The sequence below is a fragment of the Harpia harpyja genome, chromosome 2 (genome assembly GCF_026419915.1).
Source record: "Harpia harpyja isolate bHarHar1 chromosome 2, bHarHar1 primary haplotype, whole genome shotgun sequence".
Classification (NCBI taxonomy): Eukaryota; Metazoa; Chordata; class Aves; order Accipitriformes; family Accipitridae; genus Harpia; species Harpia harpyja.
The window spans coordinates 81339735-81367150 of record NC_068941.1 but is presented as its reverse complement, the minus strand read 5'-3'; the positions used below and the strand labels follow the sequence as shown (position 1 = coordinate 81367150).

General features: G+C 37.7%; 1 protein-coding gene across 5 annotated transcripts in view; it reads left to right on the top strand.

Annotated features, from left to right (window-relative positions):
- The window catches only part of NSD2 (nuclear receptor binding SET domain protein 2), a 104966-nt gene that overhangs the window by 35755 nt on the left and 41795 nt on the right, over window positions 1–27416 (top strand). For 4 of the 5 annotated variants that reach the window (XM_052780681.1, XM_052780683.1, XM_052780680.1 and 1 more), the window contains exons 2-5: window positions 4540–5165; window positions 20560–20725; window positions 26214–26380; window positions 26750–27241. In XM_052780681.1, the coding sequence (XP_052636641.1) occupies window positions 4569–5165; window positions 20560–20725; window positions 26214–26380; window positions 26750–27241 (1422 nt within the window). In that variant the 5' untranslated portion in view covers window positions 4540–4568. Of the gene's footprint in view, window positions 1–39; window positions 229–4539; window positions 5166–20559; window positions 20726–26213; window positions 26381–26749; window positions 27242–27416 lie in introns of all 5 variants that reach the window. The other variant, XM_052780682.1, reaches the window with a different exon arrangement.

Genomic DNA, 27416 nt, shown 5'->3' with positions numbered 1-27416 from the left:
CGCTTGTTGATTACTTACTCTGTTCACTCCCTTTGGCAGAATTGGAAGGAATGGACTACTCCATTATTTCTGACACACAAGAAAAGCATCTCTGAAATTGCAGCAGATGTGGAAGAAATGAATAATAAATATCACATAAGTGATAGTGGCCTGGACAGTGAAGGAGGAATCTGACATGCAGACTAACTGTATTTGGCTCATGACTCCTGTCAGATGATGGACCTTCAAGTAATTAATAACATTATTTAAAATGTCCGCAAAATAATTTGCCTTATGTAGAACCTGTTTTTTTTAGTATGAAAATGCGTACAAAGGCATTGCAAGGATTGTCTGATTGTCATTGTCCGATTAAAATATCTAGAGACCTTTCTCTGGTAAGGCAAATCTTCTTTTGCTTACTGAAAGCTATTTGTTCGCAAGCCAAAATATCATGTTTATTCAGCAGACTCCTGGGCTATCATGTTTTTTCCTCTTTGTAAGTGAAAATGGTACTTGTTGGGTCACCGGACAGTCAATATGGGACGATACTAGCTTAAGTTTATTAGCTGCTACTAGCGTGTGCTGCTTTTGTCCCCTTCCTTTCCCTAACCACCCCTGCCCCCCCCCGGTTTCCTTTTCTATAGATAGAGAGTCATCTAGAAAAAGATAAGGGATTGCTTTTGCTTCTATGTGATATGGTGGTCTGGCATGAGTGCACTTAATTTAACTACCAAATCTAATGATATGCTCAGCTGCTTCAGGACCTTGCTCTTGCAACTCTGATCAACCAGATCTTGGCAGTGTTCTATCTCACTTCATTCTTTCACGTCCTGTCTTCTAGACCTCCTTGTATCAATTCTAAGCTCACAGTACTGCTTGGTTATCTGTTGCTGATCATTTTCTTTCCTTGCCCCTCTTCTTCTTTTCTGCACTATTGTCCTCTTCTGACAAAGAGCCTAGTCCTTTTTCTTGCTTATGGTATTGTGCTACCATGAATTTTAGATAGCAAAGATTGTGCGAAATTTAACTAGCGTCAGTTTTGCCCTTCTTTCTTGAAACCCTTTGTTATTCCGATGGGTAGACTTGCTAGCTTCTTCCGTTTAACCGGACCTCACAACATAGCTTATTTTTTATGAGGAGGACTGAGATGCGTATCGACAATTTCCTTCCATTGGTTGTCCTAGAGATGGTGACTAACCTGCAAATTGCTCTCTCTGAGTCTCATCTCCCCAGTGGGACAATATTTGCTTATAGGTACTCACATCTGTTATCTTTGCCCATTATTCTGCCTCTTACTTTAAGCCTCTTCTCATTTGGCTCCATTAAATCTTTGTACAACCATGGTCTATTTTCCATATTCTGTAATCTGTATCTACTGGTTCTGATACTCTTGCTGTCTCAAATTACTGCCTTTGTCTTCATCTTCCCATTTACTATTGGCCTGGCTACATTGACTTCCTTTTACCAGTAATACTGCAGGATTTGTTGTCTCTCTAGGCTCCAGCGATTTGAGGGGCCTTTTTCAGTGGTTTCAGCTGTTTTTAGTGACTTGTATTAGTGAGAATCATTAATTGAACTTTTTCTCACCGAAGTTCTAAAATCTGTATGCTGTGTATTTTCAGACATATTAGGCAAATCAAGGTAAATCCTAAAAGTTCAGAGTCTTTCACTGCATAGTCTTACTCGTCTTCATATTTTTGTGATATGGAATTACTACCCTTAGGTTTATTAGCTAGAGAGTAACTTGATTTCTTTAAGCCATGTCTTTTCACTTATTTATTGGTCATTGTGCAGACAAGGCCCTGAGCAGCCTGATCTGCATTGGCCCTGATTTAAGCAGGGGCTGGAATAGATGATCTCAGGAAGTTATTCTGTGACTCTATGATGATTTTTGTGTTTTGAAACTCTTAAGCTATCACTTCTTTAATGCATCCAGTGTTTCGAGATTGAGTACATCAGTAGCATAGTCTAATTTGATTATTTGTTGCTTTTTTTGAGTTGTCCTGGTCTGCCTCAAGCTTGATGGCTTTCTAGCTTAAAGAAATAAGTGATGAGAGTAAGAGTTATTATTAAGCTGGAAAAAAAAATACTAGTAGAATTACGGATTAAAACAAACAGAGTTACAAAATGCAGATGTCTTGATCCAGAAATCCAGACCCTAATAAGCAGCTAATGGAGCTATATTAAAAAATGTTTTTCAACTTAACCATGTAGTTGATGCACAGGAGGAAGTCACACAAGGCATTTTTCGTGCTGGTCCTCTTGTGAGAAGCTGTGATTAGCAGCAGTCTGTCATGCAGGGAAGTGAGGAGCTGTGGTGTTTGCTGCTCTGGCTGGTTCAGGCAACCACTGGAGGGCGTGTGCAGCCGCAGAAAAGCTGCCCGCTTTTAGGCTTATTTTTTAGATAGAGGGAATTTAAATGCCCAAATCAGATCTTGTGTTTTGCATTCTGGTTTAGTCTGTTGAGAATCTGTGGGAAGGAAGTACAGATTTTGCAACAATTCAGTGGTTTGGGGTTTTTTTAAGGAATTTTGGTGTCATCTCTGTAACCATAAGCATCACGTGTTCTCTAATGGGATTGCCTTTTGCCTAGAGATTTATAGAATTTGTCATCAGTTGTTTCTTAAAATATGATTTCAGTTAAATCTGCTGAATCACAGCTTGAAACATTGTCATATTATTAATTGGGTTGAGAGTCTGTCTCATGTCCATGTTTTCAGAGAAGATCTTGTGAAAGTACATGAGTTTTCTTTCAGTTTAGTGAGTTCTTTGTTCTGTTCTGGTGGAAATTTGAGTTTCCTTTTACCTCTGAGTCCTCTTCAAAAGGGTTAATACAGTTGGCTGGTTTCCACTCATTTTATCAGAGATTTTATTGGTAATTCAGACTTCATCTGGCTAAAGAAATATTAGAACCTTCCCTGTCGCAGATTAACTTGGAGTTCAGGTATGCTTGCTCTTCTTACCTTGTTTAATGCCAGCTTTTCAGGCTGCTGTTTGTCCCTGGAGAATGGTTTTCATCTCTCAAATGAGTCTATATAGCTTGTATGGAGAGATACCTTTTTATCTCGTAGGTACCTTAGAGCAGCATGTTAGGGAGATGGGAGCATTTGCTAAGGAGTGATGGAGTTACGATTTTTAGATGCCCCCCCCCCCCCCGCCCCCTACATCTTTGTACATGAAAAGGTTTCGTGTTGGCCAATTGCTTTGAGTTCAGGCTTGACACCCTTAAGAAGCTTTGCCAGGCTAGGGTAATGCTCAGTAACAAGCATTTGTACATTGCTACTCCTGATGTAGAGGTAGCAAATATGCAAGTTTCAGGAATATGCCGGTTGTAAGCATTGTAACTGTGTACATTAATAAACAAGGTGGTGAGATTCAGAAGAAATTTCTTCCATAGCAACTGATAATTCAATAGTTATTCATCATGGTTTTTACTGCACTTTTTTGGAAGCATGGGAGACTAGATTTGATTAATTTTTGATGCGATGTGACAGTTCTTGGACTTAATCATATATGAAATGGGTTACCTTGGTCATAGATATGATGGTTATTGTGCTGAGCTTTCATAATATTTATGAAGGTGTATTTCTCTGTCATGTATACACTGGACCTAGTAATATGAAGAGTCCATGCATACGAATTTTAAAAATGAAAATGATGATCTTGCCTGGTCTAGGAGCACAAAGGAGTCATTCTGCCAGATCCATTTGTTTGGTACGATAGTATAATGTTGAAATGGGCAGGGTTAGCTTTTAGAAGCCTCGGAAAACCTGTCTAGGGCAGATTATAGTGCAGTTTTAGCTTGTTGGATGTTTTCAAATTTCTGTATGAAAAACGAGTGTTAGATGATGTTATTGTTATTAAAAAGCTGAAGCTTCAGCAGTTGTTTTGACCATTTAAAGTTTACACAGGCCTGAAGGATCAGCTGTTTCCCAGTGGGCTGGTGTTCATGATGCAGAATGCTCACCTTTTATTTGTTCTCATAGCCAGAATGCTTTGGGATATGTCTGAACACTGAGCTGTGTTGTTTCCTCAGGAGGTGTGCTTTGTTGGAAGATTGAGGGCCTGTTTGTAGAGTGAGGAAGAGAAACTTTTGATGCTGCTGTCCATGGTGTAGGTGCTATAGTAACACAGCCTGTGGGGTTTTTATGCTGGCACAACCTCTTAGAAATAAACTCATCTGTTCTAACATTGTTATTAATGATATTATCTTAGGTCTAACTCTTACTTGTTTTAAACAGTGCAATACCTTTAAGTAATTAGTGTGGGCAAGACTCAGCTGTAGATTGTTAAAATGAAAGCTGTGATTTTGCTCTCTGCTTTTGTTTTAATAAAATTGATGATTCATTAATTTATTCTTCTAGGACTTTTTCATAATGCATATTAACAGATATTGAAGTATTTTGGTTATGAAGATTGTAAGCAACACTTTTTTTAGTAAAACTTGAGTGAAGTACATTAAGTGTTTATATTAGTGGGGACATATCTATCTGAATACTTGATAGCTTTTGACATTTCTGTATTATTAAAAACATTCTCTGTCTTTTTGTCTTAATATAGCAGTGTAAGACTGGAAACATCTGGGCTGAATGGACTTTAGCATCAAAAGAAGTTCTCAACTGTTAACTCGAAAAATTAACTACATCAAAATGAAGCAGGTACCAGAGATCCTTGGAAATACCAATGGGAAAACTCAGAATTGTGAAGTGAATCGTGAGTGTTCTGTCTACTTGGGCAAAGCACAACTTTCTGCCACTCTACAAGAAGGTGTCATGCAAAAATATAATGGCCATGAGGCTCTTCCATTTATTCCAGCTGATAAATTGAAAGATCTAACCTCTCGTGTGTTTAATGGTGAGTCTGGGGCCCAAGATGGCAAGCTGCGCTTTGAACCCCAGGAAATAAAGGGAGTTGGAACACCACCCAACACTACTCCTATCAAGAATGGCTCTCCAGAAATTAAGCTGAAAATCACTAAAACCTACATGAATGGAAAGCCTCTTTTTGAATCTTCCATTTGTGGAGACAATGGTGCAGATGTGTCTCAGTCAGAGGAAAATGAACAAAAGCCAGCAAACAAGGAGAGGAGAAACAGAAAAAGAAGCATAAAATATGACTCCTTACTTGAGCAGGGTCTTGTTGAAGCAGCGTTGGTATCAAAGACTTCAAGCCCCACTGAAAAGAAGGTAGTACTTTTTTTTTTTTACATTCTTTCTTTTGTTAGGTTTGTTACTCATACTGAGATTTCATTTGTTCATATGTTAATCTTCATTTCAGGTATTTCAATAGGTGCTTCCCACACTTTCTATGATACTCTGTCTTTGTCTCAACAAAGGACAGATGCACTCTAGTTCTGGTCTGTGTTTCTTGCCTAGGCTAGGAGTACCCCATAAATTCTGTTTCCATGTAAGTAAAGTAAGTCTCCAGAGCAAATCAGGGCATGTGGTAGTATGGGACGTATGAAACAGAAACTTCATCCAGACATGCAGCCAAGACCTAGCCAGGATGTGCACCTGGGCAAGGTGGCTGGGGAGGCCTCTGAAATAAGAGATGGCCTTGGAGCATGAGGTATTCTGGCTTCTTAATAACCAGATGTTTCTTAAAAAAATAATTATTTCTGTATTCCTGGTTCTGAGTTAAAGAAAATGTACTCAGCTGTCAGTTGGCTGATAAACTAGACTCTTCACCTTCAGATTTTGGCAGTTGGAATATAGTCCCTACCCTTCTTTGTCATCTGAAAAGAGCTGGTTTTGCTTGCTATAACCTAGTGAGTTGTATTCATTGAAAAGGTCTAGATACTTGTGTTAAATGTCATTAACTTTTGTGGTCAAGCTCATCTGTTTTTTGCTTCTTTTAAACGTGGGCAGAAATGGAAATTTCACCTTTTTTAATTTGCTTTACCAGATTGTAAATAAGAATGCTGCTGGGAGCCCTTTTCCCCCTTCATCTAGTTTTTGTTGCTAGACTCCCTTTAAAGGAATGTGGTTTGCAATCATTTTATCTTGGAGGAAGAAAACTACATAGCAGGGATACTACTATGTATATTACGTTTCTCAAGGAGTGATTCAGAATAGTCTTGTATAACAATGGTAAATATTAGTGAATGCTTTGGCTAGTGAACAGGTCCTGTTTTTACACACCTTAAACGTGAAATGTATGTTATATTTTCTGTCAACTGTAGGTTTACCAGTTAATGTTGATTCTTAGTTTCTCCCAAGGTCACACGTGCAAAAAAGAACCACACATATAGCTGGTGCATTACTGATTTTATTTACCCTTATTTTCATTAAAACTGCTTAATGAAGGAGTTTACAGAACTGTGTAAACGTTCTTTCAAGTACCAGAAATATTTATCATTTATTTATTATTTGAATATATTATTCATCCTAGAGTGATCAATACTGATGTTTTCAGGAACTTTAATAAAGAGTTTGTTTTCTTTAATTTTAACAGAATGTTTTAACACTCATTGGTTCAGACTTTGCCGAATCACTACCCAGAGGAAAAAAGTATTGGCACAGTCAATAGTTGGAGTAATTCTTTGTCTCATTGTTAATGAGGATAAATTGGACTAAAAGTTGGTATATTTACTAGCATCAACAACTCTAGCATATTTGTGTGGAGCTTTTTTTTTTTTTTTTTTTTTTTTTTTTAAGAAAGAGGAGGAAATATTTACTATGCCCATCTACACAGTTTATTCTGAGGCCTTTCACATCAGTTGTCAATTAAGGGTGGCCTTTAATTTTTCCTGGTGATCGGTTCATTTAAGATTAAAAGAAAGGTTAGTCTGGCTTCTCTGAGTTGTTTTTTGTCCAAAAATGGTCAGGAGAAAACCGTGTCTACACTGTTTTCCAGAGTGATTGAGACTTGATGGCTGGAGAGTGGTAGGGTTATTTATTTGCCAAACCAGTGAGCTACCAAACTACCAAATCAGGACAACCACCTGCTTGATCTCAGACTTTGCAATATTATAACCCTATTCTTTTCAGACCATTTGGAACTGGGGGTCATGCTTCTCGCTTTTTTTCTTGCATAGTGCATTTTAAGCACAAAGAGCAGAAGGAAAAGCATTTGAAGTTCACAAGATGTTGGTATATGATATAACTCCTTGACTGTAGAAAGTCTGGGGCTTTTCTTTCTCTCACAGGGAGGGTTTGCAACTGTGCAGGTTTAAAATAAAGGAAGAAAAACAATACTAGGGAACACGCTGAAGATTTTTCAAATGTTTGTTCACATGCAGACTAGTGATATACATGTGTTCTCTGTGGTCATAACTGTAATTATCTTAATATCAGTGTTCTTTGGTTTCAGGCCCCTGCTCTAGCTGTTATTTCATCACCAACATCCAAAGCCTTAATGTTAGTGCATCATACTGTGGTTTTATGTAGCTGATTGTGGCTGCAAAGTGGAAGTTAGAGAAAAATCATTGGAGTAAAAGCTGATTAATTTTGCACTTGGCTATCTGTTTATTGTAGGTTACAAGTTAATGTAGAACCTGTTTGTCTGGTTTTATTTCTGGTCTGGTTTCTTTCTCAATTTCTTGTTGTCCAAGCTCTTACTCTTTTGATTTAGCAAAAATCGCTATGTTTCAAATACTGCCTTTTGTGTAAGGTAATTATATCTCTGTTTGACGGACACAGCAGATTACTATCTTGCTGGGGTGAGAGGCATATCGTTTAACAAATATTCCAGTACTCTGTTGTTGGGTTTTCTTGTTGTTTGGGCATTTTTTGTTCACATAAAGGAAGGCTGTTTAAAACTTTATCTGCAAGTCAGTTTTCAATTGGGAAAAAACTCGATCTGCCTAGCTCTGATGTGAGTTACATTTCTGTTGATAACCACCACCTTTTCCAGGCCTTAGAGAAACAGCTGTACTGCTTTCACTTTCCCAAGGTAAAGGAGAGGAAGGTGGGATAAGCTTATGGCTTTTTCCTCTCTCCTCTCCTGCCTTTCACCCTTCTTCCCCTCACCACTGGTATCTCTCCACCTGAGGAATTAACTTTAAAATCCAGGCCTCTTCTGATAAGGCCTGGTTTAGCAACTTTTATGCCAAGGCACCACGCTGATAGTGGTCTGACACCACCTCTAAATGTTCTGCTATCGGTGGTAGGTATCACACGTTAGATGTCTGAATCGACGCCAAACCCATGGACTCCGATAGTTGCCCACTTGATACTGCTGCTCATGAGAGGGCAGTATGCTTCAGTACTAGATTTTGTGGTGGTTGCTTTTTGAGTCATTGTTTTTGTCAGTTCTTGCAACACTACCAGTTAGGAATGAGGACTTTCCTAGATTTTTCTCACTCAGTGCTTTTGTTAGAAGTGGAACAATCCTGTTTGGCGGAGAATGGTAGAGGTTTACTTCATATACTAATATGAAGTAATCCAAGTTTGATCCCTAGAGCAATCCAGAGTTTCTGTATGGAAAATAGAGAGCACATATATCTGCAGCTCTTATGCTGGTGGTCCCAAAGTAGGTCTGTGCTCTCTAACTCTAAGAACAGCTCAGTATGTGATACGGGCACATTTGAGCTTGTTCTGCATAAGCCGATTTGGGCCTACAAGTGGCAGTTTGCCCTTTTGGCATGGCTTACTGGCATGACTTCCTAGCACGGGTGCAGTAGCTCAGAAAAGCAGCAATGCTGTGTCCAGAACAAACCTGGAAGTCCACACACTGTTATACTTGCTAGTTAGGGATTCCAGCTGTGTCAGAAGTACATGATCCAAAATGTACCTTCCACATAGCTTCCTGTCCAGTTTTCTTGTAGCCCTCTTTTAGTATTACACCAGAAACTTGGCGGTTTGGTACTCTTTATGCTCAGCAGAGTTTATAATGACTTTGCAGCAGCTACCTGTGGGGCAATTTAAGTTACTGGAGAAACTCCACTAGTCCTTGTCATGGGTTTATGCTGCAGTTTTGTCTTCACACAGAAAAACTGTTCTGGCCAACTCCATTATGTCCAATATCTACATAATGTTCTAGTGCCTTTCCCAGTGAATGGCAAAGATTTGGAAACCCAGTAAGGGTAGAACAGAAGCAGTCTGAGGATTATCTGCTGCTTTTTATGCTTCTGTGCTAACTAAATACAGGAAGGTGGGGATGAGTAGAAACCAACAAGTTCCCTCTGTAAGATTGGAAAGCTGTGCTTATCAAATGTTTGATTATCCTGTTACAGCTGTTACAGCCAGATCCTGAGGTGACTTGTTTTGTTTTAATTTCAAAAAAAGTAAAAAGAAAAAATAAAGTCAAATAAATGTGTCTTTTTCAGAAAGGTCTTGCTTGATTGTTTTGCATCATCAGTTATTAGGAATTTGTGGTCAAGTATGGTTACTGAACTTGTCATAAAATGTGCAGCTGAACTACCACGAGTCAGGATCTGTAGTTGTAGGGTAAAATGAACTTGATTACTTTTTTAATAAGCTGTTCTTGAGGTATCAGATCCTGACTTCAGGCGAATGATAACACAGGCAGTCTGGCTGATGTCATCAGAATCCCAAAGGAGTAGGAGTAGCCCTAAAAATCTCTTCTGGGTGATCCCTTCAGGAACAAGAGAAATAACTTCTTATCCTTTTTGGAAAGGTTCCTGAGCTACTGTTTTGCATTAGCCATTAGTAAAGGATTATGTTTAGCTACGCCTTGAAAACTTGTTTGTGCTAAGCAGATCACAATGTGCAGCAGTAATTGCTACTTTGGAACTTTAAATTGTTTGTTCTTAACGCCTCATTGGAAAAGTATCTTAAAGAGCTACTTGTAGGTTAAGAAGCACCAAAAAGCATACAGCATCAAGAGTATGCTGGTTTGGGGTGAGATTAGAAGCTATGACTATTCTCAGAGTGGCTACAAAATTAATTACAGAAAGCTTAAGTATTTGTTGAAGACTCTCCATACCAGACTTCCTGTTCTTGTATGTAAAAGTGGCTGAATTAAGTACACTTTCTGCGTAAATCTGTCGTCTCAACATTGTAATATGTAAATACATTTTTTTTTCCTTCTTCATAAACACATTGGAGGAAGAACCCAAATTAAATATGAAATAATATCTTGAAGTGATGACAAAAAACGCTCTATAAGAATAGCTCTACTAAGTTGGATCAAGGAGCCATTTGATTCAGCTCAGCACCTCAGCTCAGGGGTGAGGTTCAGCAGAGGATGCATCATGGAGAGTATAGACATGGTAAATCATGGAGTGATGCTCTTTTTGAATACATTCAGCCTCCAGCAGTTTGTGACTCAGAGGTTTCTAGAGCTGGTGACTTTGTATTTAATAGCTGTAGATGGCTAAATTCATGGAAGACAACCTCAGTTAGAGCAATAGAGCAGCTTTTTTTCCTTTTCAATTTGCCACCTACTTGTTTCATTTGAGTTTCTCATAATACTAGAAGTAGGGATCATGGACAAACTTCTCTATTACTGATAGTTTTATAGATTTCTCACAAACCTGTGCAATTTTTAATTTCAGCTTGAAGAGTCCTCATGCATTGTTCTACATACAGGAGCCATTCCAGAATGTTATTTCTTGTTACCATTGTTTATCTGAACTGTGATGACCTTTGGGTTCTGCTGTGTCTTTTTGAGAATGAGAGACCAGAACTATACATGACATTCAAGATACAGATGTCTTGTGGATACATACGGTGGCATGTTAATGATTTTCTATATTATTCTCAATTTCATTCTTTTTTCATCGTAAATACATAGCATTTGATTGATTCATGATTGCTTCTGAACACTAAGCCAGTTTTCTGTGGAAAAGAGCTGACCAGATGTAATGTAACTCAAATTCAAAGAATGTCAGCAACTGTTGCATTGTTTCATACTCATCTTTGGTTTGTGCATTCCAGGGCTTTTCTAATTTTAATTGGGTCTTTTGGGCACTATCGTGGACATGACAGATCAAATAAAGTGGTGAGCAGGCCATCTTCGGGAAAGACTAGCTTCCCTTTACATCTCAACAGCAGACTGTGTGCCATAACACAGCTGAGAGGCTAATGACACATTTTTAGTTTGTTTTTTATGTTGACCAGACTTATTCTCAGTCATTGCACTGATAGTGTCACGACTTAAATGAATACTGTCATCTTGGCATCTCCTCTTCACATTTTATTGACCGTTACCGGTTGGTGTGGAAAGAAATTTGCTTGTTCTCACTGCTTTTCTGTCCAAGATATGGTGAGACCTTCCTGTTGCTCTGCTCAGTGTTCTGCTTGACCAAAGTAAAGCATCTCTGACTTTTGTATTTAGCTGAGAGTTAGATCTACAGTTCAGCGTTACATTACTTGGATGGATTTACAGGCAGATTTTTGGGAAACTTTAGTGATCTGTACCAGATGTCATTTCTGGCCCTTAAAGCCCCCTGTTGTCAAGAAAGAAAGATGCTTTGTAGTAACCCTTAGGCAAAGTAGCGAAAGCAAAATATTTTGATCTGTCTTGGAACAGTGCTATCAGCCTCCTTTACAAGTTTCCTTGTTCTGGAGTGGATTTCATGTAGAGCGCATGAACTTTAGGACCTCCAAAAGAGGTCTTTGTTCACAGACACAAATTTTATGTTTTCTGTTACCATGTTTTGTTATCCTCCTATTATAAATAAATAGGTCCAACCAGGCTAACATTTATATTTCTGCTTTTTGCAAATACCCGAAGTACCTACAGGAGTTGTTCTCTTGTGCATCATAAAATGGGCAGTAGCTGAAAGTGTAAGTTGTCAATAATAAGGAATTAATTCCCTTCTCAGAAAGACAGTTCATAAAAATGCTTTTACTTTGGAAGCTCAGTGCAAGAGGGAAAAGTGGATCTTGCACAGACCATTGTTAAAGAAGCCCTGCTGCACTTGTATGAAGAAGGGAAGTGAATCTGTAGCCTCATAGCAGCAACTAATGCTAGAAAAGCTTGGGTTTGGTTTTTTTGTTGTTTTGTTTGTTTTGGTAAATAAATGTCAACTTGAGTGTACCTTGAGGATGCTTGTGAAGAAGTAAAATAACTTGGTATCTTAGTTCTTGTGGAATTGGTACCACTTCGATCATGTGCTTCATGATGTTTTACTGCAACAACTGCCCTATTCATATGGGGTTGGGGTAATTCTGGTTGGGGTTTCCCAGGTTTTCTGTACATCCTTATTGCTGAAAATAAGGAATGTTTCAGGAATATGCTTCAGCATTGCCAAATCAAGGTAATGTCTGTCTGTTTAGGTTTTGGGGGTTCCCCCCCCCCCTTGCCCCTAGGCTGATTAATCACTGATACTGTTTCTTTCATTTCATCTCTAGAAGAGGAGGACCTACCAGGTATGTGTAACAACACAACCTGGATGGAAACTTTTTGTGCCTGCTTTTAGGTATGGGGATTAATTTTAAAGGCCTAATCTCAAAGGCAAAGTAGTACTTGGACTATGTTGAATTATTAGTTAACTAACAGAGCCCCTTTATGCCAAATCAGCATTTGTTCTATTTAAGCCTAGACAGCTTCTTTCAGTAGCGTTCTTGTTGCAAAAAAGCATAGTGATAAGTATCTGCCTTCACCAGAAAACAGTGTTCTGTAAATCTAGTGCTACCTTGGATGTTTGTGAGCTACCAAGAAGAGGATATCTGTTAAGAAAATGTTTCAGGAAAACCCTTTCCTACTGAACTCTATAAGGGTGTAGGAGAGTGCTACGGGTAAGGCCCTGATACAGATTCTGATCTTGAAAGTATGTGAAACCATTGTACATGCAGATAAAATACATATGGATATGGCATTCTGAAAATCTGTAGGTATGCTGAGATGATTTAGCTTTCATTCTGTTATCCTATGTGAAATTCATATGGAAATTATTCAGAAATAACTCTTTGCTGTGCCAAATGGCTCTACAGTTCTGCTTTTCCAGACTTCTGTAGCATCTCATATCCACACTGTCTTCTATACCAGGATACTAGATCAAAAGTTTAGACTTTTGAGAGTGGGTAAAGGTTAGAGAAGTTGGATGTAGGCAGAAATCTTTTTCTAATACTCAATATAAAAGAAGGTTTCATTCATTCTGATCAAACCTTATCTAATTTAAATACCTATTTCTGAAACATGGAACCTTTCAATAATAAGCCAGTAACTTACAATTTAAGAGGTCATCTAAATGTAAATGCAGAAATTCAGTAAAGCAGCTGAAAGAAACTGCTCTCCATATTTTTAAGAACGATCGAGAGTTGGGAAGTGTTCCAGAACTTGCATCTTACTGGATTTATCTGTGAATGATTGAATATGTTTCTCTTCAACTCTTTACACTGAAAAAAGGGTTGTATCCTAGTTACTAAAATACAGTGTTAAGCTTATTTCTAAAATACTTGCTCATATAGTGTTTGTGTAAAGGAAGATTGCTGATTTGGATAGACAGATTTGTTTTTAAATGTAAAAGCATCTTAAAAAAATTTCTCATCAGCTGGAGACTTGCTAATGAGGGAACCAAAGCCAGAAAAAAGAATTGAAATGTAACCAGGAGTTTAGTGGTTGATTTGAAATACAAATTTGAGCTTTTATCATGTTTTAAAATCCATAATCTACATTATGAATGCCTGTCTAAACTTAAATTTATTTTTATTATCTTCGGCTTGCTTTCCCTCTTGGAGGGGTGGGTCCTGCGTGGTGGTATTCAACATGCTGTCCACGAACTGCTTTAGATGAGTCTGTGGAAAGAAATGGAGGAAACAAACCTATTGTAACAAAATTTATATTTGCTTTCAAAGAGCCTCAGCCAGCACAGAAAAGAAAAGTTTTCAGGGGATCTGTGAGTAGTGATTTTCTTCAGCCTTTTTTGTCCTCTTGTTTTATAGCATTAGCATCTAAGCACCGTGAAGAAAAACAAATAAATCCTGGTTGTGGCAGGAAGATTCAAACTTAGTGTCTTCTGCAAATGTAATTCTTCACACTGCCAGATTTGACCCCTTTTTAGTAATAGAAGAAAAGAAAAGATAACTTGAAGAAATACATTTAATGTAATTGCTCTCAAAATTGAATTTGGAAGGTTTTAGTTAAATCTCTGACTTGGTATAAAACAATTAGAAGTCTGAAAAACTAACAAACCAACCCTCAGTATAGTTTTTTTGTTTTGTTTTTTTTTTTTTTTTTGATCTGGGCTTTTCATGTCCACTTCCCCCTCAGTCTTTACCTTACTGCACCATATAACGTATGTTTTACGAGGGTGTTGCGGATTTAATTGTGCAGAGGTTGATGCAATGGCCTTTTGAGGGCTGTAGTCTTTGGATGCTCTACTGAAGTGTCCCTTTCTGTTTTACTGAAGAAAGAACACAAAACTTTGCCAACTCATTGCTTTCTTCATGTTTCCTCATCCTTCTCTATTTTGTAGTAATAAACCAGCGTTTTCTCTTAATCTTCTTGCAAGGGTCTGGTTTACTCTTTAGTCTTCTGCTTGAAAAATTCTCTCTGTAGGCAGTGGTTTGCTGAATATGTAATTACACAACATTCTTCCATTAAGACAATAAACAGAATATAACAGGACAGAGTGGAAGAACTTATCTTTATTCGTGATACATTCAGTTACTTGTGGCTTACTATCTATGTGTACTCCCCCACATCCCAGAAGGTGGGAGCTATTTGGATAAGCATAGGGCCTCTAAGGACTTGTCCTTCTGGGATAAACAGTATAACATGTGAATTATAATCTTAAGAAAAATAAAAAGAACACAGCACTAAGGCAGTTACGTTTGTGAGGATACTGTATTTTTATAGAAAGAATCATTTAGAATGAGCGCCAGCCATTTATTCACAGTCTTAAGTTGCCACCCTTTTCATTTGAAGCAATAGTGTATATTGAGGGTTTTGCATAGATTTTAAGCAGCTGTAGTTGTAATTTTTTGTTTTGAAGTGATTTGGCTTCATGAGATTTTTGTCCTCAATCACAAGTGGGAAGAAGCTGTTTCTCTGTCCTGAGTGATAGGGCATCACTCATTGGGAAAATAGCTGCATCCCTCCATTCCTTTGCCTGAAGACTGAATGGTGATTTGCCTTTTATCAAGTGAAATTCCTGAATTTTTCAGGAAGTAAGAGCTTTCCTAAGAACATAATTGTGATGGTGGTTTTTCAAGGAAGAAACGTTTGGAACTGTTGTCCGACCGTTGTCCGATTATGTGGTTTGTTTGTTTGTTTATAGTGTCCTTAATCATTGATGAATTCAAGTGACAGAACAACATTACAAAAAAAATCTTTTTTGTTCTGTTGCTCCTTTTTTCTCCAGACAAATCTACCACCTCTCCTGAACCTCTGAAAGGAATAAAGTTTGTTCTGCAACCACTTCCTTAGTTCTCTGTCTTTCCTGATAGACAAGAGGAGATGAAACATTTTTACTTTTGTTTTTATTACACAAGTCCATGATAGAAAATAGCAGTATTAGTGGATGAAACACAGCCCAAGTAGATAGCAGGACCAGAAAAATATACGGTGTTGTTCAGCAAGCAATGTTATCTTTTCCATAGTAAAGAAACGCGTTTGTCTGAAGTTTGTGTGTTCTGACTCTGAATCAAAGTACATTTTAATTGCATATATTATGTTTAGGGACCTTGATTATTCTGTTTTAATTTCTTTGTAATGCTAGTAGATTGTTTTTTATTCTGGAGTGCAAGCGGACCTTTAGCAGTCTGTCTTTGTAGCATGGCCTTCTGTTATAGTGCAGTCCAGTGGACGTTCTTTGATCCAGGATGGAACTGAATTGAAAATGAAAACGGAAAGGGAGATATCAGGTATCTGCAAGTTGTTCAGTATGTACTTCCCCATTATGTTACACAGAGGAGAGCATTTACTGTCTTAGTTTGTCTTAATTGTTCTCTTTTGGTTTTTTGTCCAATACTAAATTCTGGTGGTGTATTCTTCACCAATTCTCAACATTGTTCTTTGTCTAATCCCTTTTTGACAATTTACAGTTAGATGAAGCGTTTATTAATGATTTCTAAAGCTTTCCAAGTTTGTATAGTGAAATAGTAGCTTTTTGACGCTTAAGGTAATTTGCTATAATTCCTTGCACATGTATGCACACGTGCATATGTACACAAAATAGATAATGATAATATTAGTATCTCTACCACAGATCGTTTTAAAGTGATAGTTATCTGTCTGACACTACCTAGTAAGCCTTCTAGGTGTTTTCTAAAAAAAATTACCTTTGTCCCTTGTTTACTAAACACTCATCATGGTGTTTTCATAACAGAGTCTACAAACAAACCTAAAGCTCTTAGTGCAGTAAAGATGCTGCCCTCAAATGCATTTTTCTTTGGTCATTTTAAGATAGTTTTAAGCTTTGAAATTACCCATCACTTATGGTGTGTTCTTGTCTCGTCATATTCATTAGTCAGACCAGAACTAAATGGAAACTGACTGGATTCTTTTGATCAGATGTAGGCAAAGTTAATTAAATACCGATGTTTTCTATGGCCAAACCAGTTCTTTGGGCTGGTAGAATGCTGACAGCAGTGTCATAATTCTTGTCAATCTGCCTGTCACTCATTGCCTATGAAAGTGCTGAGAGAAATGACAAACAAATCTGTGAAATGTTAAGGGAAGAGGAAAGGCATGTTAAATATTATTTTCTTTTTTTGGTCCTTCTCAGCCTATTGCAGCTGCTGGCCCAGATGAGTTTTTAAGGATGCTGGTGCTCTTCAAGGCAAATTTCTCACAGAAAAAATCAGTTGCAATAAGGGAATAACTCCATTCCACACTCTATGCTCCCCTGGGCAAAATAAACTTAAAATCCATCTAGCTGCCTTTCAGAGCAAGTCTTTCATTAGGATACTAATGCAGAAAGTCAGGAATTTTGATGTTTGCCATGCTGAGTAGTGCAGAGCCTGTCAAATGGCCTGCTTATTCAGGGTCAGGACTGGTCTGTGTGGGAGTCATCACCTCCTCACCCAGGCTTTGATTGCCCATTTACGTAACTTCTCTGCAGTCTAGTGTTTGAAAGGGGAAAAAAAACCCCACCTGGAATTCCTTCCCAAAGTAGAAAAGAAATACGATCACAAGCTGTTTCCTTCTTCTCTTTAGCATAACTGGTTTAAAGTTTGGGGCTAAGGTGATTGAGGTGGTAGTTATCTCAGAGGCTGCAGAGCTTGCCTGTAATTAAGGAAGGAGAGGGAGGGGAAATTCTGCTACTAAATGTGTATGTGTTTACTTCTGTCAAAACTGCAGTAAAAAGTAATGGGATGGGGCATACACAGAGCAGTCCAGACTTATTTAGTAATGACGGCAAGCAAAGACTGTTCTATGTTCCCCTGCAGCACAGAAAGCCTGACAGGCTTTACTTTGTTGACATTTATGGGTAGGAGATCTAATTAGAAATTAGAACAATTTCAAGAAATAAGTCATCAAAAGACACAAACAGTCAAAAAATGAGGGGAAGATATTTTAAAATAGTTTGATTTTGTGTGACCTTCCCTTGCTTTACAGTTGTGCTCTAAACCAGTAGTCTCCCATCTTAATTTGCTTGCTTAAGTATCATCACAGAAAGAATTGATCAGCTATTGCAGGAGGAGGTATTCCCTATCTTCTGGTGCATTCACCCAGACCACCAAAAGTGTGCTTCCAGTCCTGCTTCTGCATCTTCCATGGGTGCACTGTCAGATGCCCTGTTGCCTGCCTACATATTGTTAGGAATCAAAATTTGCCTAAACAACAATTCCTGTTTTCTTCTGGAGGAAAAAAACCTGCAAGCCAAATTACTTTTTTCTATACTACTTTGTAACTTGAATGGTAATTTCGTATTCTTGAAAATTGCTGTGTACAAGTGTCTCATAAAGAAGCTCCAGCTCTCATTGCATGAGAACATAGATGCCATCAGGGGACTGGGTGGCAAACTTGTTTAGAAATGGTCATCCCATCCCACCAATAATTAAAAAACCCAACCTGGATACTTAAGTAAAATCTATGCATATGACTGCCTTGCAGTATTTAGCATTTTCTGCTGTTTTTAAACAATTTAAATACTTAAGCATTTAATGCTATGCTGGCAGTTTGCAAAAATGTTTTTGAGAGGAAGTATTGAAGAGACTGTTGATGGCCTACAGCTGTTTGTCTCAGAAGTACATGCCAGGAATTTCACCTCACTGTTTACTGTTGAGATACCTATTAAATAGATCAGAGTAATTCCTAGAACGAGAAAATAAAACTAAACCAGTATGATGTGGGAAAGTAAGATGGAAGTGAGCGAGTTCATGGTGATATTTTATATAAGTTTTTAAATAACCTCATATGACAGCTCTTAAAAAAATTATGTATATAGAATTCTGTGCTGTATTTTGCCATTCTTTTAAAGTATGCGCACTTTATCCATAGAAGAAAACATAAATACAACAAGCGTTGTATAGATAAACCTTGCAGGTTTTATCAGAGCGTGTCATTTTCAAGTTTTTTATCATGATCCAGTATAGTAAAAGAATTCTGGGCATTTTTAAAATTTGCAAAGTGCTTGTAGATATATTGAAATGCGATATTCACCCCTGCACTGCCACCCCTTTTAGATTATGCTGGAATAAGAAACACTGCTAGAGCCTTTTCATTATTCCAGCCAGCTCCTTCTCAGACTGTAGTTGTAAATCTTTGCAGCTTAGTTGCACTTTCTGAAAAATACAGGGACTTATAAATTAAAAATAAGATTCAGAATCCTGAGTAACTTTCATATTTCTAAAAAGTTAACTCGCTGAAAAATATTTTCAGCCCACCTATTTAGTTTAAATGCTGAAGTCAGTTTGTGTGTGTTAGGATTAATGTTTTTCCGGATCTGTTCTCGGCATATGTATTTCTTAATTTTTAGCTTTTAAGCATAACTTTTCATGTCATGTTTAACTGCTAGAAGGAGCATTTGATTTTTCACATCTGCTTGGAATCTCTTAGGTCTATTAAAAGTGCTGGACTTGAGGCAAGCTCAGCAGGAGGGGTTTTCTTCTGACAGTCTTATAGAATCCTTAGAGAGCCAAAAACCTTGAGATATGGGAACATGGCTCTAGCTGGAGGCACATGAACCAAGTCTGAATTCATCAGAAAAGCTGAATCACTGGATGAGTAACTGTCCCTAACAATCAGATGATATAGCATCATGTGTGTTTACCAGACATAGCTTTAAAAGCTTTGAGGAAAGGAGTTTCTGAGTACATTAATCTTTATTTTTTTTGATTGGATGTACCTCTATGTTTGAGTTGCAAAAAAATCTCTATGCTGTTGCAGCATGTCAAAGATTTTTGTTGTTTGTGTTTGGAAAATAACATGTTATTAGTTATGGTAGTATTCTCTGGATTTAAAAATCTGTACAAGGTAACCTGATCTATTCTGATTCAACAGAATGCTCCAAATACTTGTTTCTGCATTCTAGATTTCCAGTTTCTAAACAGTGTTCTTTCTTTCCTCTTGCCACTTTCCATTAATTAAATCAGAATTTTGCTCCAGCTCTAACATTAAATCCAGTGAAAGCCTGAAGCTCCCGTCTGCCTTCTGTATGTTGAGCTGATGAACGCAAGATGAACAATATAACGTTGCATATAAATTTAGTACTAGCAAAACAAAAAAGCAAATTAAAAAAAAATTTTTTTTCCACAGATCTCTGTAATGATACACATTTTGTGCTTTCTTACATCCAGAGTTAGTCCTTACCTAGATTAAGGCGTTCATTATTTATATCAAATAGAACAGATGAAGCCAAAAAGACAAAATGTAACTAACTTTGTGAAATGGGTTTATTTGGTGAATAAATGTCTGTGTTGCTGAACTTTGTTACGATGCAGTAAAAACGTGTCTATCACAGGGGAGCACAAAACTCCCTTTTAGTTAAATCTATCCTTTGAACTGGAAATAGTTCTGTAATTGTTTTTCAATAGCTAAAATAGCTTTAGAGCACCAGCTGAGCTCTCACAAACTTTTACTGCTAGAACTGGAACAGAAAAAAAATCTTGCAAAAGGGTGTGGAGAAGGGTTCATGTCACAAATTCTCACTATGTAAAAAGACAGCTGAAAGATGCAGAGTTTGGGTTTTTTAACTGGTTATTTATGCAGTTTCTATTCAGAAATAAAGACAGTATTTCAGTCTATTCTAGTTCGGTATTTTTTTATTTTTATCTTTTTAAATCTACGAACACATTTGTGTGTGTAGTGCTTAACTTGATTAATAATAATCAATACAGAGGGAGGTTAGCTCTTCCACATCTACACCCAGTGCTCAGTTAATGTGTTTGAAATTAAAGTAAGCCTTCCTGTGATGGTCTCCCAGCAGTTACTTGAAAAGATAAAGGCAAACCACAGCTTACTTGCCAATATTTCAAACTAAAAACAAAAACATAAACGGAACTTGGAATTTTTTTGCTGCGAGAGAACAAAAATTATGACTTGGAGTTTTTATTACACATGCACTATAATTACTGGGTTTTAGCAAACATGATAGCTCTTTATTCTGAACTATTTATTTCCCTCCTTCCAATACCACTCTGTGTTTTTACGTATAATGAGAATGTTAATACGAACTGTAGTTTTGTTGTTTATTTTTGTGTGCTATTTAGTAATCCTAGTGCTTATCTGAAGACATATGGTGATAGTTTGGTGGTTTTTTTTTTTCTTTTTTTATCTTTTAAGGCTCCTGCTAAGAGAGATCCAACTCAAAGTACCGTCAAAGAAGACAAAGTGCATCTGTTGAAGTATAATATAGGAGATCTAGTGTGGTCAAAAGTATCTGGTTTTCCGTGGTGGCCATGTATGGTTTCTGCTGATCCTGTTCTCCATTCCTACACTAAACTAAAAGGTATGTCAGTGATACTACAAACATCCAGATTTTTTAAGGTATACATAACTGTTATTTTGGGAAAATTCTATTCTTCGTTTTATCTATTCAGTTGTATCAGTAACTGAATCAGCTCCTTGTTGTCAAGAGGAATGTTAAAATCATGTAAACACTATTCTTTGGCATATAGCAGGCAGAGCTTTTTTTTCTCTCTGAACATCCTCCGAAAGATATCAAAATTGTGGTCTATGAAACTGTGGAGTCTTATTAAAAAGATTATCTGATGGCACTTTCCATTGTTTTTATGGAGATGCTTGGAGAAGTGATACGGGCTAAAAATTTCATTGAAAGCTAATAGGAATTAAATGCTGATGAGTATGCTTTACTAAAAGCAATCTGTAATTCAGGCAGCTAAATCTTCTGTGATTCATAGAATCAATACTGTTATCTACAGACAACATTAGTTGATTCTAAATGCAAGGACTAGGAATCTGTACAATTTCTGAATCTCGTGTGCAGCTTTGTTCTGATAACTGAAACTTTTGAGACTTACCTATACTGGTTGTAGAATGATAAAGTATGTAGGTTGGAAAGGACCTCTACAAGTCACATGGTTTCCAAGTTAGAGCAGGTTGTTCAGGGTCTTGTCCAGTCAAATATTTAGTGTCTTCAAGGATGGAGGCTTTATAGCCTTTCAAGGCAACTTGTTCAGTGACTGGCAGCCATTATGGCAAGAAGACCCTTCCCTTCATCCAGTTGAAATTTCCTTTGTTTCAACCTGTGTCCATTGCCTTTTGTATTAGCACTGTATGAATCAGATCGATTAGGCACAATTTGCCCCGGTGAGTCTGTGCTGTCTATTCCCAGACACCTTCTTGTCTTTCATGTGCTTGGACATACCTTTTAGGAGAATTTGCCCCATAATCTTGTAGGCATTGAGAGTAATGTAGTCAGTAGTCAGCCTAGCTTGTAGTTCCCCAGGTTGTTCTTGTTTTTCTTGAAGATAGGTGTGATGTTTGCCTTTTTCCAGTCACTGGGTATCTCCCCTGATGGTTGTGACCTTTCAAAAACTATAAAGATCACCCTTGCAATCACATTGGCCAACACCTTCAGCTCCTTCTGAGGCATCCCTTCTGGTCCCATAATCTCATAGATGTCCAATTTGATTAAGTGCTCCCTGACTTTTTCTTAATATGCTGTGTGTAGTGCCTCAGTCTTGCAGCCGTTACTGCTAGGCTAAGGGACCTGAAGGCTTGGGGGCAGATGTTACAGTTTAAAAAACAAACAAACAAAACCCTGAGACAGAGAAGGCATAGAGTACCCCAGCCTGTGTCCTTTGTCACTCAATCTCCTGCTCCAGTGAGCATTCCTTAGCCTTCCTTTTGCTATTGACAGAAAATCTTCTTGCTGCACATTGCATCACTCACTAGTTTTAACTCCATCTGAGCACTGTAAACTATTTTTTACTGTGTTTATGCCAAACTGTACTGAAAGTTTAAAAAACATGAAAATGGAATCCAGAAAACTTGCAGATTAAGGAGAAAAGCAAGAAGTTAATAGGAATATGAAACCAAAGTAAGAGCACATAACTTAATGTTTTGATATTTATGCTTCTAAATACTTTCATATATTTTATTAGATCAGGCGAAAGCATTGGCTTCTGTTGTTATGAACAGAGCAGGGCATTTATTTGTCACTAGAGATTTCAGTAACTTTGAACTACGTATTTCCAAGTCTGGGAAAGCAGTGGTTTTGTTAGTTTGGTTTTGTGTATTTTTCAAGGGTTGCATTGAGAACTTGGAATATACATCTAAAATCTGCATTGGAATTACAGATTTCCAATGTGGAGGGACTGTAAACGTGTAGGATTGGAAATCAGAGTAATCTTGATGCTTTGGAGGTGTGGTCTGAAAAAAAAATGCAGTTCAGTAGGAGAGTAAGTGTTGGATTTTTACCGTGGTAGGTGATCAAGCTGGGAAATGAGTGGAAAGCTGCATTTTCACGGAAAGGAACCTGAGAGCTGTAATAACCCATTGTAGTTTTCTCTGCAGAAGGACCAAAGTCACACTGACATAAGTCAATGGTTCTACTTATAAAAAACATGAAGGAGATTCTTTGCTTTTCCAGTGGTAGCATAGCCTCAGCGGGACCACTTTGTTCATTTCATCCTGTTAGGGCCATCTCATTTCAAGAAACATGGACCAAACAGAGAAGGTTCTGGGGACAGCATGAACAGAAATCTAGGAGTCTACCTGCACAGGCAGACTGAAGGAACTGGGGCTGTTTAATCTGACAAGGAGGAGCTAAAGGAGAACCCAGTAACTGGCCTTTAAATAACTTCAGTTATTTACATGCAAAGAAGAAAAGGCATAAACTCTTCTTGTTCTGGGAAGAAGACAGCTTAGTAGCAATGAATATTTAGACCACACATTAAGAAGAACTTGGGAGGGATAAAGATAGTGAAGCACTGGGATGGATTGCCTTGGAGAAATGGTGTGATCTCATTCATAGGAGGTTTTTAAGAACAAATTGAATGAGGATCTATAGGATTACAGCTAGACTCAGTGTTGGTAGTAAAGAAAATGGCTTCTTGAGAACCCTTTCAAGCATTCATACAATTGCTAGAACGATTATTATAGACTCCTCAGACAAATTGTTCTTGTAGCAGTCTTTCAGAGTTTTGATCAGGCAGTCCCTGTGATTTTAATCTTTGGATTATTAGGTCTGTTATGAGATAGAGCTGGATTTTGAGAGAAATAAAGCTGTTTATGTGTTCGTAACTGAATTACTGTGCTCCTCGAAAGGAGCAAGGTTTATGCTTCATTATCAAGAATCTCTGTGCTAGCTCTTTATAAGAAACTATAGAAATGGATCTAGCAAAAACCAGTGTTGTGTCTGAATGCAACCTGTGGACTTCTAACAGAAAGAAGGGCCCAAGTGCTTTAGATGTTAACTTCCATCTCTTTGAAGTTATGTGGATGATGGTCATTTCTGATGTTTGCTCTGGAGTTGGCTTGGGGGTTGCCTTTTCCTTCAGGAGGTTTGACTAAGTCTGGACAGCCATCATAACTGATAAATGCACACTGATGTGCATATTTCCATCTGTACATATTTTCAGTCTTGTATTATCTTCTACCTACGGTTTACTATTGAGGCACTGTCAAAAGTCTCCTGTTCCAAACAGAAGAGTTCTTTTATCTGGGAGTTGTAGAAATAGTCAGCTGCGTCTCTGTATTTCTCATTTCTAGGATTAGGATCAACAGTATTTATAAACAATCTGAATTTCTGGATGCTGATAGTTGATTTCATCATTCCAGCTGGTTAGGCTTCAGAAAAGTTTGTAACTTTCAACTTGCAGGATGCATACATGCATGTAAGAAGGCGCATCCTGAGTCAGACTAAAGTTCTACCTCATTCAATATCCTATCTCTAACTGTGGTCAACCACAGATGCTAGGATACAGAAAAAGACAAGTAATAGTGGTGGGTCCCCAGAACACTCCCCTAAACCTTCAATAATTAGTGGTTCCAGGATTTTGTGAGCCAAAAATTATGTCTTTGTATATAACAATGCTTAATGAATTCCATTATTTTATCCAGGAGTATTGATATGAATTCAGCCCACAGAAGATATCTGAAGATTCACAAATAGGTTCAATGATTCTAGTAGTAGGCACTATTATTTAGACTCCTTAATTAGGCAGTTACAGCTGTCCAGCATTATATTGTAAAAGGAATAGAGTGTCTGTTTGGAACTGGGCTGCTGGCTGCTCAGAGGCAGATCTTTACAGGTGGTTGTAAATGTAGTCTTTGCCATCCCTCTGTCTGCAGCTAGGACGTCCTGGTTAAAATACAAAAATTATCCTTTATTTCATCAGACAGATTAACTCATTGGAGCTCAGTAGTCCCTAGTTAAGCAACATTTTCTTGATGAGGACAAAACAGTCTCAGTCAGGAGCAATTCTCTGGCACAGTAATTATTTTGTCTGTGCAACAGACAAATTTTGTTTGATGGTGTGGCACAGGGAAGGGTCTTGGGACTGTATGCATCACACATCCAATCCAGTAGTCTAATACATGTTCCAGTGTGATGCATACAGTCCCAAGACCCTTCCCTATGCCATTCCTCTAGATTCTCATATCTGATCTCAAATGAGTCACTATTGTTCTTGTAGCTGTCATGTATGTTTTATATATATGTATGTATGTAATGGTTAATAAATATATATATGTAATGGCTAATAAAACTTATGCACATACCATTAATTAGGTTGATTTCATATTACCATTCCAGGTACCACATCCTGAGACAAGATCAAGCCCCTTTAAAAATAACTATTGGCTGAGTAATTACAAAAAGCAAGTTCTTTCTAAGTCTAGAAACCCCAGTAATAATAGTGCATGAAGCAATCAACTAGACATATTTGCTGATTAAGGTAGAAGACCTGCAGTGTATGAATAACCTAGCAAAATCTAGACCTAGTTTGAAGACATCTGTAATGGAGAACTGTGACTGTTATTTGTTCTTACTGTGTAGACTTCATTACCTGATTTCCTCCTAGACTACATGTTAGACATACTAATGTGGTGACACCTTGAAAAATCATAGATACTGTAGGGGAGGTAACTGATCCTTTTCTAGCAGGATAGAATTTACAAACACAGAAGTGTAGGTCATCACAGTTAAAACCTTTTCTATTTTTAAATAAGACCCTGATTTGAACACTTGGACAACAAATCTATGAATTTTAATGAAGGAGATGCTAGAGGATGTCTTAAGTCTGATTCTCTTGCCTCTACCTTTTAGCAGTATGTTGTTAATTGTGAAGTTTTTGGTGAATTTTGAAGGTGTTGTCTTCCCCCTTCACTGTAGAATAGCTGAGATCTTTAGAAGGGGAAGGTTGTATGCCTATATCTTACTACAGCGACACAGTATTCCTCTTTACAATCTTAAAAGAATGGATGTTTCTTGTCTAGGTTTCAGAATTGTCCTCTTATCTTCCTGCTCTCCCTTCCACCACCCAAATCCTTTTCATTTCTTGCTTTGATTCCTTAAAAGCTTGGTTAAGATGCAGTTGTGATTGCAGATGTTAAAACTAGCTGAATTCTGTGTTTCTGTTCAAGAATATTAAAAGATAAAGTTTAGGCAAATCAGAGATGAGGCTGAGTGCACAGGCTATCAAAGCTTTGGAAACTTTTTCAAATGTAGCATTTTCAGAAACATCCAGGCCTACATGTAAGTGAATATACATGGAAAGCACTGATTGTAACCTTAAGTTACTTTAGCAAAGCATATTCTAGTTTGGAATTGAACTATTGGACTTTTGTGTCAAACTTCACAGATTATAGCGCAGAGACTTACAAGGCAGTTAAGTGGTTTTTCGAAAGGTTAACCAGCTGTATTGTGCTTTTGTCATGGTAGTTATAGAAGCTTACAAAAGACTTGAAGTCTGAAAGTGCAGAGAACAACCTAAGTTGTATCTTAAATACATTTGGTTTTTAATTTTCAGGACAGAAAAAGAGTTTTCGTCAATATCATGTTCAGTTTTTTGGAGATGCCCCAGAGCGAGCCTGGATATTTGAGAAGAGCCTTGTGCCCTTCAAAGAAAAAGACCAGTTTGAACAATTATGCCAGGAAAGTGCAAAACAAGCCCTCACTAAAGCAGAGAAAATAAAGGTAAGAGACTACCAAGTCAGACAAGATGTGCAGCTTTTTGTTTTACTGTTACAGGTATGTACAGATATAAATAGATATTCTAGAAAGCTTTAAAGACAGCTTGTTTTACAGATGCTTGTAGTCTTATATTTCACTTACAGATGCAAAGAATGGGATGATTTACCACTGTTTGTTACTTATTAAAAATCAGTACCCTTCTGCTTTGTCATTGATTCATCCACGGTACCAGTATGATCAAATACAATTCCATTTGAATGTCTGAACTATAATTATGCATTACACTTAGTCTCTTGGAATTGTTTTGTGTTAATGTTGGCACTTTGAAATCAAAAGTGGGCAAATTTCTTACACTGTCATCTTATCTTGCAGATGTTAAAGCCTGTTTCAGGGAAGCTGCGGCCACAGTGGGAGATGGGTGTTAAGCAAGCAAGTGAAGCAGTAGGCATGACAGTGGAAGAACGGAAGGCCAAGTACACCTTCATCTATGTTAGGGACAGACCTCATCTTAATCCTCGAGTGGCAAAGGAAGTTGGCATTGCTGTGGAACCGTTAGAGGAGATAGATGAGTCATCCTACTCAAATGAAGAAACCACTCAAAATCTGAAATCAATGAAGGAGTCTGGCATTCCTAACAAGAGGAGGAGAAGGACATCAAAATTGTCTGCCGCTGATGATACGCAAGAAAGCAGTCAGTCAGGGACTAAGAATACTACTCCTCAAAAGTCATCTGAACAGGCAGAATCCAAAAGAGGGATAGGCTCCCCTCTGAATAGAAAGAAAACTCCAGCATCTACTCCACGAAGCAGAAAGGGCGATGCAGTATCTCAGTTTTTGGTCTTTTGTCAGAAGCACAGAGATGAGGTTAGTCTCTTTTAGCTGTTACTGTTGATTGCCTCTTCTCATTTCTATACTTAAAGAAACTTCTTTACTTTAGTTGACAAAAACTAGTTGTTACTGTAGAATCCATAATATTCTGGGCTTGACAAAGTATGCCTGCATCAAATCTTTGTCTAGACAGGAACAGAGAAAAAGGGAA